Here is a 14,341-nt window from a genome sequence, read left to right on the forward strand (position 1 = left end):
TTTCAGGGTTTATTTAAATGTTTTGATTTTTTAAAAATAAAAATGAGTGCAATTCCAAAATGTCTTTCCAAAATGAAAAGTCAAAATGTTTTGTTTCTGATAATGCCAAAATGGACCATATCGATAGTTCCGATTTTTTTTTTTTTTTTTTGCTGAAACAGCTCAACAGTATCTACCAGAATTTGCTAATTGTTTTGTTTGACCAAAATCTGCATTTTTTTTTTGGTGAAAAAAGTATTTGTGTGAAAAGTTTTGCCCAGCTCTACAGGGACTTCTTCAACATACATCTGTGCAGGTCATTTTCTATCTTTGTCCTTGAAAAGGAAAGCTTTAAGATACAATTGACTTGAGGTATTAGTGGCTCAGAGATAGTAATTCTGGGTATATTTTGCAGGACAAATAAACTGAGCAGAATCTAGAGAGAGAGCAGAAAGAAGCTCCAGGAGAAGAACAGAAGAGTGAGTACTGTGAGACTAGAAGAAGATGAGGATAGAGTGGTAGCAGAATAGCATCAGTCCATGGAAAGTTTTGAAAACTATGCTCTTGGGCCTTTTGTAATCTGGTGAGGGGTGCCATCAATATAAATACTAATTAAAATATAAATGAACAGAAATTTGAATAAGTTAAAAATAATGTAATTTGGACCTGTAAACCAGAGCTAAAAGCACAAGCTGCTACCACATGAGTTAAAGAGACAAGACTCCCTAGCTGGAGCTGTAAGAGATTTTTGTCATCTTTGGATCCAGCACAGAAAGGGGCCTGTGAGACACACAGATCACTTTGATAAATTGTCAGGGAAATTCCATTAGTTTTGCCTCCCTCTGGCCTCAGTTCTGAAGTTAAATTAATGCTGCTTTTTTAGGTTACTTTTTTGTTTGTGCAGCCCTTTCATAAATGAAGCCACTTAGCTGTGGAAAATGGTGGTGTGTCGGAAAAGATGGCAACCATCAGAAAAACAATTCCACTGATAGCAGTGATGCAGATCATCCCTCCTGTGAGAGGAAATCTCTGTTAGGACTGTCCCCTGCCATGGCTGGCCCAAACCTCAAGTAGAGTTATGAAGAATAGATAATATCACCACAGGCTGTATTTTCTTTCTCAAGTAATGTCCACAGGAACAGAAAAGTGATTATGTGCACCCATCCCTGCCTCTGTCCTGTCCCCAGTCTGCTCAGTCTCAACCCCCTCCTATAGCACCAAATCTGGACCATGTGAGTGTACTTCAGATGTTGTAACAGCTTAAAGGAAAGAGGAGGGAGGAGGAAGTATCAGTGACCTTCATTATGTTGGTTCTTGTCACAGCTGAAAATACGGCAGGGAGGTGGTCCCTTCTCAAGGGGATAATTTGTTAATTAAGGTTTAGCTTGCACTCATTGGACAGCCACCATCTGGCTTTAATAATTCAGAATCAAGTACTGAAGTTTGGGCTAATTTTATTCAGCACTTATTGAAGTCAATATTCCATTGATGTCAATGAGGGGTTTGCCTGAGTCAGGATTTGTTCCTCCTTTTGAAGTCAGTATTGCTTCATTAAGGCTTCTCAGGTGAGTAAGGGATGTGGGAAAGGGCCTTTACAGATTTATACTGCAGCAAGATTGATAATTTAATTTACATCTTGTAAAATCTGAATGTTGTGGTTGCAGACATTTTTGTTTTCAATGATGTAGTGCAGAGATAAGACTTTAATGTAAAAGGTTTTATGTTAGTACACAGGAAAGTAGTGTATTTGTATGTTGTTTCCATCTAATCGCTACTGAGCAGGTACATTAATTTTTGAAAAACACAGGCTCTTGCTGCTACAATACACTTCATAGTTCATGTAAAAAAAATCTATAGACTGCTCACCCTCTGTCAAGATATAAAGGGTGCAGTGGCTACATTACTTTCACAAGAGACAGAGCTACAAATGAGCTGTGCATGTCATCCAAATAAATGCTGATATACACCACTCTGCAACATAATGGATTTCACATATACCACATGTATTATATTAATTGTTTGAAAAATATTTTAGAGACTAAGAAAAAAACAACCTATAATAATAATAATAATAATAATTTTTCACTCCTCCACCTACACAGCAAATTCCCTCAGTCCTATAAGTCAAACTGTACAGGTCTCGGAGGGAGAGAATAAAAATACATAGATACTTTCAAAATATCTCTATGAATTATGTAAAATGTTTTTAAAAAATACATAACAATGTCATGGTTTTAAATTCTGATATCTCAAACCTTCCATGAGTATGTTTAATTGTAATGCTGGATATAAAGTTTATATTCTTAGTCCTGATTCACTATTAGATATTGGATTTTTAAGGCGAGGTTTTGCTTAGAAAAGTGCACGTTAAAAAATGATGCCATCTCACTCAACCATTTCTCAAAGGGGCAGATCCTTAGCTGATATACATTTTCATAATTTCATTGAATGGAGCTATGACCATTTTTATCAGCTGAGGATCTCTCCCCATCCCCAGGTGTAGTCAGAATAATGCTTTTCCTATTTTACAGATTCAAATACATATTTACTGTTTTTTTTTCTGCTAGTGCAAGCTCTATGCAATTCTGAGATCATGAGCTACATTCCCCTTTTGATCATTCCTCATTCACAGCATTAAATAAGCCTCAGCTGCAGATTTTTTTTATCATTGGTAATGAGTGAGTCAGAAAGAACGCTACTGACTTTTTGATCCCAAGTTTAGTTTATAATACTGTGAGTTAAAAGAACCATCTTTTTACTTACAAACTGAACATGCTTGAACAGGAAATGAACGAGAAACAATAAAGAGGCAGCCATACAAATCACAGAGTCACGCTTCTAAAGAGAAATTGTTTCTTGATCGAGGACTGAATATTTAACTGTCCAGGTACTCCGGGCCAATATAATTACTCAGGAGAAATGCCACATTAGAAAGATAGGGAGATGGGTGGGGAAGATGGGGGAGGTGGATTTCTCTGGCAGGTTGTTTTCTTAAAAAGGTGGTTTGAAGCTGCTCAGATTTTTGGAATGTCAGAAGCAGTCCCAGCAGAGGAAATTAATAGCCAGAGTGTAGTGAGGCAGCAAAATTCATTGTGTGTTATATTTGTATCTAATATATGAGCATGCACATTCATTCTGCCTTCAGATGTGCATATATAGCTTCCATGAAATACAAAGCCGTTGTTTTCAGTTACACACTATTGATGACAACATTATGGAATTTGGCTATTAGTCTGTTTTTGTTGTTTATTCAAAGTAAAAGTTATATCAGTTAGTAATGTATTAGAATAACAATTGCCCAGTTATTTTTAACTTTTATTGAGCTTTATGATTGTACAGATCTGGAAACAATAGACTATAGAAACATCAAGTGCAGAAGATACAATATTCAGATGTAGGAGCAATCTGTGTTAAACAGCTGAGGAAGAACCAGTGCTCTCATAGGACAATTCCTGTAATGGTTTCATGCAGTTACCAACCAAGGTTTTCCTCACATCACAGGAGGAGCTTTAGAAAATGTAAGCAAACACACAGGGTGAATTTGGTCCAATATGTCTAATGGGGAAATGTCAAGTAATAGCAATAATAGAGAATAACCTCTATAGTGAGCACGAGTTATCAGCCTTCGGAAACTGTGATTCAGGGTGAAGTTATCTACTGAAGATCTATCCCCCCTCCCCATGTGTAGTCAGAATAATACCCTCTCTACTTTACTGATTACAATGTGTTTACTTTTTTTCCTACTTACGCTCCACATAGGTGGGCAAGGGGAGATGGTGCGCAAGGAGCCTGAGCAGCCACACCAGGGTGCCTGCAAATTGTAGCCAACCACATTGCAACGAGCATGGGATCACTACAGCCATGTTAGGTGATGGCTTTTCGTTTGAAAAAAAAATGCCTGTATTAAGAAAAGAATATGAAAACAAAGTGCAGCTTTTAAAGCCTCAAACAAAGCAGCAGGGACTCTTTCCAAAATGGGTTGAAAGTGAATTCCAGAGCTGCTTTGAAAGCTTTAAAACATTAGGAAACCAAATAGCTGAACCAAACAAAATTTGTATGCACCTGCAAATCCCACATTTCTGTATGGAAACCATTGCTCGCACACACTAAATGTACTTGTTACTAAACTGCTTCTGTGAACACCTGCAGTTATGAGAAGGCATATTTAAATTGAAGTGATCTTTTTTAAACTTCAAAACTAGATGCAGTTCTTGCCTGTGGCCATGAGTTTGGACTATGTGGAATCCCTGTGGTCATGACTGAAGTTTGAAGTTAAAATGCCTCTGAGCATAGACAGCACTCTCAGAAGTCTTTCAACATGGTTTCTAAGCTTTTTATGCTTTCTATCCAGCTACAAGTGACATGCTACTCAGCAGGGTGATTACAAACTGGTGGCTAATAACAAATATTTGTGGGGCTTTTTTGCATTCCTGTGGGATGAAATGTAATGGCCCCTAAAAATTATGTACAATCATAAAACATGATGGGATTATATGAAGTGGGGAGTGGTTATTTATGTCATATAATTAATCAGGAAATTAATAACTTCCGGAGTGACTCATTTTATATTTAAATATTTATATTCTTTTTGTAGAGTGCACAGCTATCAGGGCTAGAGAAAAGAGCTCCCTCTATATTTAGCCTGATCTTCCATTATAAGTGGTTTTCTAACTCCTTCCTTAACAGTTAGGACACTACCCTGGTGTGCTAGCCATGTATGCAACAATATAAAATGGTGTTAGATTATGTATATAGATGGAGAGGAACCTTTCTCCAACTTGCCCTTGCTTTTGTGGCATTCAGTCATTCAATATTGCTTTAATTAAGTATGCTTATTATATAGTAATATTGCTCTTGCTGTGTCAGGGTCATTTGAAAATTCAGAAGAGATCCACAGACTCCATGATCTTGTTTACCCTGCCCTATCTGAGATCCCCATTCAGTGATCATAATATTCTACTGTGCAATTTCCATAGTCATTTCATTCTTGGAGGCATTTTCCTTAATATTCATTATTTATGCTTTTTAGTGGTTGCAACTGTGTTATCCCAGATCAAATGTCACGTCTACATATAAAGCACATAGATTTTTTTAAACTGAATAATTCTTACAACTTTTCAATGAAAGTCAATCTATAAAGTTGCTTACAAAATGGCAGTTTACAAGATGGGTGTCCCAGTGTGAAAAAGAAAGATGCGCTTTGGATGTTGAAATGTTGAATGACAACAGTGAAGACGCTTGTTAGGGGATGCTAGTGAATCATTTAGTGAAAGAAAGGGTGATAACACTGACCTTCCCACAGATCCAACCAAGCCTCACTTACTGCTTTGGTACCTACAATCAAATAGAGGAAGTGACTTGATTAAAATTATTTTAATCACAGATCTGGTCTGCACCTTTCACCAGTGGGCTGGTTATGTTTATTGTAAACCCAGTTTAGATTAATATTCTTTCTTACAACAGTAATCCAAATGACATGAAGGTCTATTTGCCTGAGTACAGGATTGAGACCCAAATCTCTCCCATTATGTATGAGCTTTAAAACATCCAACCAAAACGCATGTATTGACTGTGCCTATTTATGACAGCCTGCTTCATTATATTTGCTTTAGCATTAAATAATGCTAAAAGTGTCCTAATGTAATGGTACTATATTTTGAGATTTGTATATACTTTGCTTGCCACTTTTCTTGCTTGTTATAACTTTCAATGAATTTTAACATTGGTCCAGCCAGTCTCTCTCTCTTTCTCTCTCTCTCTCTGTCTCTCTCTCTCCTTTCTCTCTGTGAGGTTCATATGTTGACTGATTTAAATATTCCATAATGACTGTTTGGCATATTCTACAGGCAAAGGTCCAGAAACCCTTTTTGCTGGCTATAACCTCAATGATAATGAGTGGCACACGGTACGTGTGGTTCGTCGAGGAAAAAGTTTAAAGTTAATGGTGGATGACCAACAAGCTATGACAGGTATTGTGCAGTTATACTTCATCTTACTGGGGGAAATATGACAAAACATAAAAATTTTAGACAAAAAGGCCCTTATTCAAAGCCCATTAAAGTTAATGGGAGTGTTTCCACTGATTTTAATAGACATTGGCTAGGATCCAAAATGCATGCTGTGCAACAATTAATGACCATCACAAGATACAACCAGAAAATCATCACATTTCACACTATCTTTACTTTCTTAGAGCTAGATCAACTCACACTGAAGTCAATGGGAATTTTTCTGTTGAGCTCAGTGGATGTTTGATAGGGCCCTGAGGGGAGTTTGGAGGAATTTATCCAATGATAGAAGATAATCAAAATGCCCTCTGCACCACTCATATCCAATTTAAACTGCAATTACATGCCAGGCCCTGTGCACGGAATGAATTTCACAGATGTTTCCAATTGTTGGGCACAATTTTTTCCCCTAACTTTTAGTAAGTCTTACATTACCCAGCTTAAATAAATACATATTATTGTCTTTTATGTCAAAATGGTAATATATAGTCATCGAGAAATGTGAAAGTTAGAAGATGCTGCAAACATTTTAGCACAAACAATAACAGGTACATTAGGTGATATTAGAGAGGACTTCTATTTGACCTTTCATCCTAAAAATACTGGTAAAGAACATTAATATAAAAGTACATTCTCTAGAATTAAACAATACCAGAGGTGGTCTACTGAAGGTGGGGCAGAATTTTACTCAGTATATGTGATTCACTTTGTGATGATCTCCTACGAAAGGGAGTTGCCTAAAAAAGAGTGAATTAATTGGTTTGAAATGAATAAAAATGGCACTGGAGTTTTATTATCATTGTGCATTTGTTTAATCTGGCAGCTAAGACCATAGACTTAATTAATTGACCTCTTTTTTTTTTTTGGTAGAAGAAACTGTTCTGAACTGAATAAAAAGTGACATCTAAAAACTTCCATATTTTTTTCTATTCTCCTTATTGCCAAGTTTTCATTTAAACATCATCTAGATTACAAAAATACCAGGAAGGTCTGTTTTTCTCTGAAATTTCTTTCCACTTGTTCAGAATGGCTTCAGCAAAAGGTCAGCATTTAATTGAAGGCAACAGTAAAGATTTTTAGGATACTAGAATCTATAGTGTTTCTTAAATTCTATTAAAGTAATTACAATTAAATGGAAAAAAAGATTAAATAAACCTGTGTTCATGTGCCATTAAGGCTGTGAAGTTCTGGTCTTGAAATTTCCATGACACTGATTTAATATGGGTAAATCCAATTATGATTAGATATCAGGGTTATGGTCAAAGATCCATGAAAGTCAATAAGCATCTTTTCATTGACTTTAGTGGGCTTGGGCTCCAGCCCTACGGTTGCTTGACAGATTAGATTTCCAGGGCTATCACTTCTCCAAAATGCCTCACATTCTGGTGTATTAAAAAGAAAGCTATTCATTTAAATCTATGCTGGTGATATAACATTTTATTTTAAAATTTAAGGCAGACCCTAATTTCTGTTACATTGAGCTACATCAGTTATTGCCCTGAAGGGAAATTAGGCTCAATCCTGCCAATCAAAAGTTAACTGACAGTTGGAAAATCTGAAAACATTTGATTTTCTCTTTCAAAATAATGGGACAAGTGTGTCTCCCTTTGTGAAGGGAAGAAATCCTCCTAAAATTGTTTCCTTGTGCAGTTGGTGGGAAGGCATTGAAGAACACTTGAAAGACATTGGGGCTACCATTTACACTGAGTCTGATAATCAGTGGGATATCTGTCCCCACTTCAATGAGCATTAGGCTTTCTGCGTGTAGAACCTGCACTGCCATGCTGTGGCATGGCCTCTTCTCTTTCTTGCAGCACAACTCACTCCAGCACATGCTGCCAAAGGGTCCCCTACTCCAATGGCATACTGTCACCTTTTTCCAATAGGGAGTCAAAGGTGCAGAATACATATTAGCACTGCTCTCAGCATCCCTAAACTCAGGTATTTTGCCGTGCATAGTTGCTGCTGTTCCTGAGCTCTAAAATCTTTGGGACATGTCTTCAGATTTCCCAGTGGGCAGGGGTTTTTCATGTGAAAGCATTCTAAAAATTCATGAGACGCTTAAACCTACGTGTGGCCCTGGCTTTCCTCTTCAAAAAAGTTCAACTCTCTCCCAATAGTGTCTCCATTGTTTTCATCCTATTCCTATGCCACATAGAAAAAAGGATTCATAGAGTTTAAGGCCAGAAGGGACCATTAGGTCATCTAGTCTGACCTTCTGTATATCACAGGCCACTAACTTCCATCCAGCTACTCCAGGATTGAGCCCAGTAACTTGTGGTTGGCTAAAGCATAACTTCTAGAAAGGCTTTATTTTAAGCACCTGGTCCAATGATTTTTGAAAACAGCTTTTATGATACATAAGACCATATACTGAGGAAAAACATTGTAGGAATTGGCTAATGTGCTACATTTCATCTACTGGATTGAATTAGGACTGCTGAACTGCTCCTAAATTGCTTCTACTTAAGCTCAAGCACTTGGGGTCAGGGCTTTCAGAGCATGAGAATGAGAGCTCTATCCCTGCAATTACAATTCTGATTGACTAGCTATGCAGCATAGTGGCAGCCCTAAACAGCAAAATTTTCAGACACAACTAAGTGACTACCGGTAGGTTCCTAAGACCTGGTCTACACTATGCTGTTAAACCGATTTTAACAGCGTTAAATCGATTTAACGCTGCACCCGTCCACACTACACTGCTCTTTATATCGATTTAAAGGGCTCTTTAAATCGATTTCTGTACTCTTACAAAACGAGAGGAGTAATGCTAAAATCGATATTACTATATCAGATTAGGGTTAGTGTGGACGCAAATCGAAGTTATTGGCCTCATTATTTTACAGTAGCTACCCACAGTGCACCGCTCCAGAAATCGACGCTAGCCTTGGATCTTGGACGCACACCACCGAATTAATGTGCCTAGTGTGGACGCGCACAATTGACTTTATAATATCTGTTTTATAAAATCAGTTTAAGCTAATTCGAATTTATCCTGTAGTGTAGACGTAGCCTAAGTCAGTTAGGTGCTTTAAAAAAATACTTAGTTTCTAGATAGCCACAGTTACAGTATTTTGTCTGTAAATATATAAAGTAAAAGTTCAATGAGTAGGGAAGGATACATATTTTAGCATATGAATAAACGTATGCTGAGACTTATTGATAATGCTGAAAGATATGTGGCCTTTACGGGCCAGAAAAAACAATGCATGCTGCTTGCCAAATCTTTTCATTGACAAGTTCACAAAATGCCTAGCTCACCAGGCAGGAGCTACAGGGTTGTTCCCTGTTGGAGGCCACTGTAGGAGTTACAGAAGATGTGGAGAGTTATTTTAGATCTATAGTTGTATTAGCCTCTCTTGTACAATTAACACATTCAGGGAGAGGAGTGAGTGATGAGCCCAGATTTTGGGATGTATTTTATTCTTGTGCTAAAAAAAAAAGACAGACCCTTGATTAATTGAGAATGAGCAGAAGGGTTTGTCACTGCAGGGCAAAGCAGAGTGGAATTATGAATGGTGGGAAGGTCACAACCTAATGTAACTATCTCATCTGATTGGTGGATATAGATACAGTCATAACTGACATACAGTGTAATTGACAGCAGAACTGAAGCCTAAGACTCTGGGTGAGGAATGGAGGTGATAGAAAAATTTCCAATGGAACACCTTTCTATTGGAAAATGTCAACTTGAAATCTAAGCATTCTGTGGGAAGTGTCAATTTTGACAGCATTTTGTTTTTGAAAAAACTCAATACTAAGTTTTGATTTTTCATTTAATAAGTATTTTTTTCTTTAGATACTGTATTTTTATTTTTGAATTATATAATTTACAATACCAATAACCAATTCCAACCCAACTACCATCTGACAATTACCAATTAGAATGCCAATTCCAAATAGCCATTTGGAATACCAGTCACCATTTTTTATATTATATTAATTATATTCTACCTCTAATCTTAACATATTATAATATAAAACATAAAAGTGAAACAAAATATTTTAAAATTTTGAATTAAATATTTTTATTAACCCAAAATAATTTTTTGTGTAAATTTCATTTCATGGGAAATTGTGATGTGGGGCGGCTTTTTTCCTCACAAAGAAATTCCAAGTTAGGAATAGCACAAGTGAAAAATAAGCAGCAGCAGTTTAGTAAAAGGAACTTTTAGGGGGAAAATGTAGTTGTCAACTATGAATACAACTTGTGTTATTTGCAGTGAGAACTGATACACACTCTTCCAAAAGCTGAATTTGACCCTAAATAAACAATTTTTCAGTTTCCTACCAAATTTATTTGAATAGAAATAAATAATGAACCTCACTGCCAGCAGCAGGACAGAATGTTTTTCATAGTTTTCATAAGGCACCAGAACACCTTTATTTGTAGTTGTTGAGCCAGTAGTAGCTCTGTAGTTGGTTAATATGGGTTTTCATTTGTTTGTGTTCCTCAAGAGGAGTGTCTGGACTAGCATACAGAGTGATGAGGAAGGTGGGCCAAGGCAAATCAAGAGATCTTGAAGAATTCACTTTTATACGTATTGACCCCAACACATTGACGGATTTCACCCTTTGTCTCTGGCTGTATAAATTTCACATGTGTAGCATCCTTTGACTGTTGGCTCCTGTACCCACTGAAGTCAAGGCAAAACATCCATTTAAGTAGTGTGGGGTCAGAGCTGAGCCTAGTTATTTTGCAAGTGAAGTAAATTTCATCCTGTATGCTTGAGTGCAGCAAAGGCAGGCTGGAAAACTTTGAAAGGCCTTACAAGTCTGTGTAAGGGTCAGGTAATATATATTGCAGGCCTGTGGTGCAGCGTGTGCATGTGCGTTTTGTGACATAGGCACTAAAACTAGAAGGGAAAGTGTCAAATAACATCAACCCAGAATAAAGGCTTTATAAGAAAAGATTTATACAAATTGAAATAAGGATTGAAATGTTTTTTATGAATTGTGTTTAAATTATCTACAAAGAGGTTTTTAGTTGTTTTGTTTAAATGTAAACCAACTCCTGTAATACCAGGAACCCGAACACTGCACCACTGTGCTAAGTACATGAGCCAGTGGGCGAAACTGACTATATGCACAAAAGTGTATCTGAACAATTCAATTTCACTGTCCAGCCTGAGTGAAGTGGTGGAAGTAAGTAATGCGCATAGGGAAATGGATTTTGTCTTGTTTTAACAATTTCTTTTGAGAGCTCTCTGGTATATATTTTGATTAAATATAGATTTTAAATTAATCACCCAAGCTGCATCATAAAGCTGACATATGTAAAAATGTGTAGTTTGTAAATCTGGCTTGGGCCATGCATATGTGTACAACTGAAAGGATGCAGATAAGAGGCTAACTGCAAGACGTTACCTGCCCTAATTGTCTAAACCCACTGAAACCCTGCTTTTCAGGCTCTTTGACAAAACATGAGGAATACATTCAAGGGAGGTATGCTGTTAGAGCCTGACTTCTGGCTTTGCACAATTGGTGCATGTTCTCCACTGCTACCACCGATCTGGAGAACAACTGCAAATGTACAGAAGATTCTGAACCTTTATTAAACCAAAAAAATTATTGTCTACCCATTTCCTTGTGAAAATAGCCTACCAATAAACTGATATAAACCAGTGTAACACAATGACTAGATTGGAAAGAACAAGTAAGCTGGACTCTGCTTCCTCAGCAGGATTCTGGGGGTACTAAGAATACCTCACCTCCTCCCACCCAAACCTTCCCATTCTCCAGTACACCTTTTTATGGCACATGAATTGGTTCATTTTGTGATATGATCCAAACAATCATTAGGGATTATTAGTGAGACCATTACTAGAATATTACATTCATTTCTGGTGTCCAAATCTAGAAAGATATGTTGGAAAAATTGCAAAGGGTTCAAAAAAGACACAAGATGGCTGGAAAACATGCCCTACAGTGTAAGATGTAAGGAGCCTGGTCAACTTAGCTTACTGAAATAAAGTTTAATAGATGATTTGTTTAGGGTCTGTAAGTATCTACACAAGGAGAAGGTTTCCAGTGGAAGAGGGCTCTTTAATCCAGCAGGCAAAGGCATAAGAAGATACAGTGGCTGGAAGTTGAAATGATACAAATTCAAAGTGGATAATTAACCATTGGAACAACTCATGGGGATATAGTAGATTCTCCATCACTTGAAATCTTTAAATCAGGACTGGATATATTTCCTAAATGATAGGGTCTAGTTCAACAACAGGTTATTGAGTTTGATGCAGGAATTACTGGGTGAGGGTCTGTATAGGCTCTATTATGCAAGAGGTCAGACTAGATCATAAGAACAGCCATATTGGGACAGACCAAAGGTCCATCTAGCTCAGTATCCTGTCTTCCAACCATGGCCAATGCCAGGTGCCCCAGAAGGAATGAACAGAACAGGTAATCATCAAGTGATCCATTCTCTGTTGTTCATTCTCAGCTTCTGGCAAACAGAAGCTAGGGACACCATCTCTACCCATCCTAGCAGATCATCATCATAATCTCTTGTGGCTTTTTAAAATCTTTGGGTGAAATCCTTGACCCACTGTAGACAATGGCAAAACTTTGTTCACTTCAATGGGGGCAGGATGTCACCATATAAATCTGTGAATGTTGCTAACGTGCTCCAAAATACCTTTGGATAGTTGTGTGAAAATAATGAGTTATTTTTGAGGGAGGAGGGGAAGGGAGTCTTCTTCTTTGCATATGCACAATATGCCTCGGGTGGCATGTGACCCAGATTCATCACTGAAATTTGGTCTGCAGTTTGGATCATTAGCTTCCCTGGCTCAGGCCGGGTACTGACAGGGAGTGTGATGCTATTGTTGACCCAGGCCTCCTGGGGAAGGGGTGACAAAATCTATTTTTCAGATGTGACCCAAAATTTTTAGACTGGTTGTAGCACTTATCTCATTTTAGCCTCAGCTGCAGTCCCATACACTATATGCCACATAGATTAAACTTGCTCCTGATAAAAGAAATCTGCACAGGTGGCTGAAGGCAACAAGAATCTATGATCTCAGTAACAAACAATATTAAGGCAGATCTACACTTAAAAGGGTGCTGTTTTTCCCATTGACATAGTTAATCCACCTCTGCTAGAGGTGATAGCTATGTTGAGAGGAGAAGCCCTCCTGTTGACATAGTGCTGTCTACACTGGAGTTTAGATCAATATAACTGTGTCCTCAGAGGTGTGGGTTTTTCACACCCCTCAGCAGCGTTCTTATACCAAGATACATTTGTAGTGTAGACCTGGGCTTATTGTGCACGTGTTTGGGGTGCACACTGAGGCCTGATCCAGTACCTATTGAAGGCAACAGAAAATCTTCCAGTGACTTTAATAGGCTTTGGATCAGTTTAGATAATTTTATGTTTATCTGTGCCTGTGTGTTTTTAAAATGTAACAGTCCTGCAGGTTTTAAAATTATTATGGATTTGCAATCACTTCATCTGCATCCATTTCAGACACTAACATTGTTTATTATTGTTGTTTTAAGGTCAAATGGCTGGTGATCACACGAGACTGGAATTCCATAACATAGAGACAGGAATAATAACAGAACGCCGCTACCTGTCCTCTGTTCCCTCTAATTTCATTGGACATCTGCAGAGTCTCACGTTTAACGGCATGGCATACATTGACCTATGTAAAAATGGAGACATTGATTATTGTGAGCTAAATGCCAGATTTGGGTTCAGGAATATCATAGCAGATCCTGTCACCTTCAAAACAAAAGCAAGCTATGTTGCACTGGCCACACTACAAGCCTACACATCTATGCACCTTTTTTTCCAGTTCAAAACAACATCACTGGATGGACTGATACTCTATAACAGTGGAGATGGAAATGATTTCATTGTAGTTGAATTAGTTAAAGGGTATGTACACAGCTAACCGTGCCATAAGCAAAATAGTTTGGGTTCTTTTACAGTCTTTAAACATGTTGAAATCATGAGGTTTAGGTTGAAATTCTTGACTTCCCGAACTTTTTAGAATCTGGTTGGTAAACATTTCTGAATCTTTTTTTCTTTTCAGGCTGAAACTTAGTTAAATGTGAAAAGCAAGTAATAATATAGTTTGTATAGGACATAGACAAAAAATAATGCTACTCAACCTGCTGCTTCAGCAATAGTTAGAAACCTAGGGCTAGATCTTCAGCTAGAACAGGGGAAAGCAACCTATGGCACGGGTGCCGAAGGCGGCACGTAAGCTGATTTTCAGCGGCATTGTCACTGCCCGGGTCCTGGCCACTGGTCTAGGGGGTTCTGCATTTTAATTTAATTTTAAATGAAGCTTTTTAAACATTTTAAAAACCTTATTTACTTTACATATAACAATAGTTTAGTT

General features: G+C 37.6%; 1 protein-coding gene across 1 annotated transcript in view; it reads left to right on the forward strand.

The window, feature by feature from the left end:
* The window catches only part of NRXN1 (neurexin 1), a 1,285,455-nt gene that overhangs the window by 640,804 nt on the left and 630,310 nt on the right, over positions 1–14,341 (forward strand). Inside the window, 2 exon segments of the mRNA XM_030557741.1 lie at positions 5,826–5,948; positions 13,491–13,872. Coding sequence (XP_030413601.1) covers positions 5,826–5,948; positions 13,491–13,872 — 505 coding nt within the window.

The sequence above is a fragment of the Gopherus evgoodei genome, chromosome 3 (genome assembly GCF_007399415.2).
Source record: "Gopherus evgoodei ecotype Sinaloan lineage chromosome 3, rGopEvg1_v1.p, whole genome shotgun sequence".
Taxonomy (NCBI): domain Eukaryota; kingdom Metazoa; phylum Chordata; order Testudines; family Testudinidae; genus Gopherus; species Gopherus evgoodei.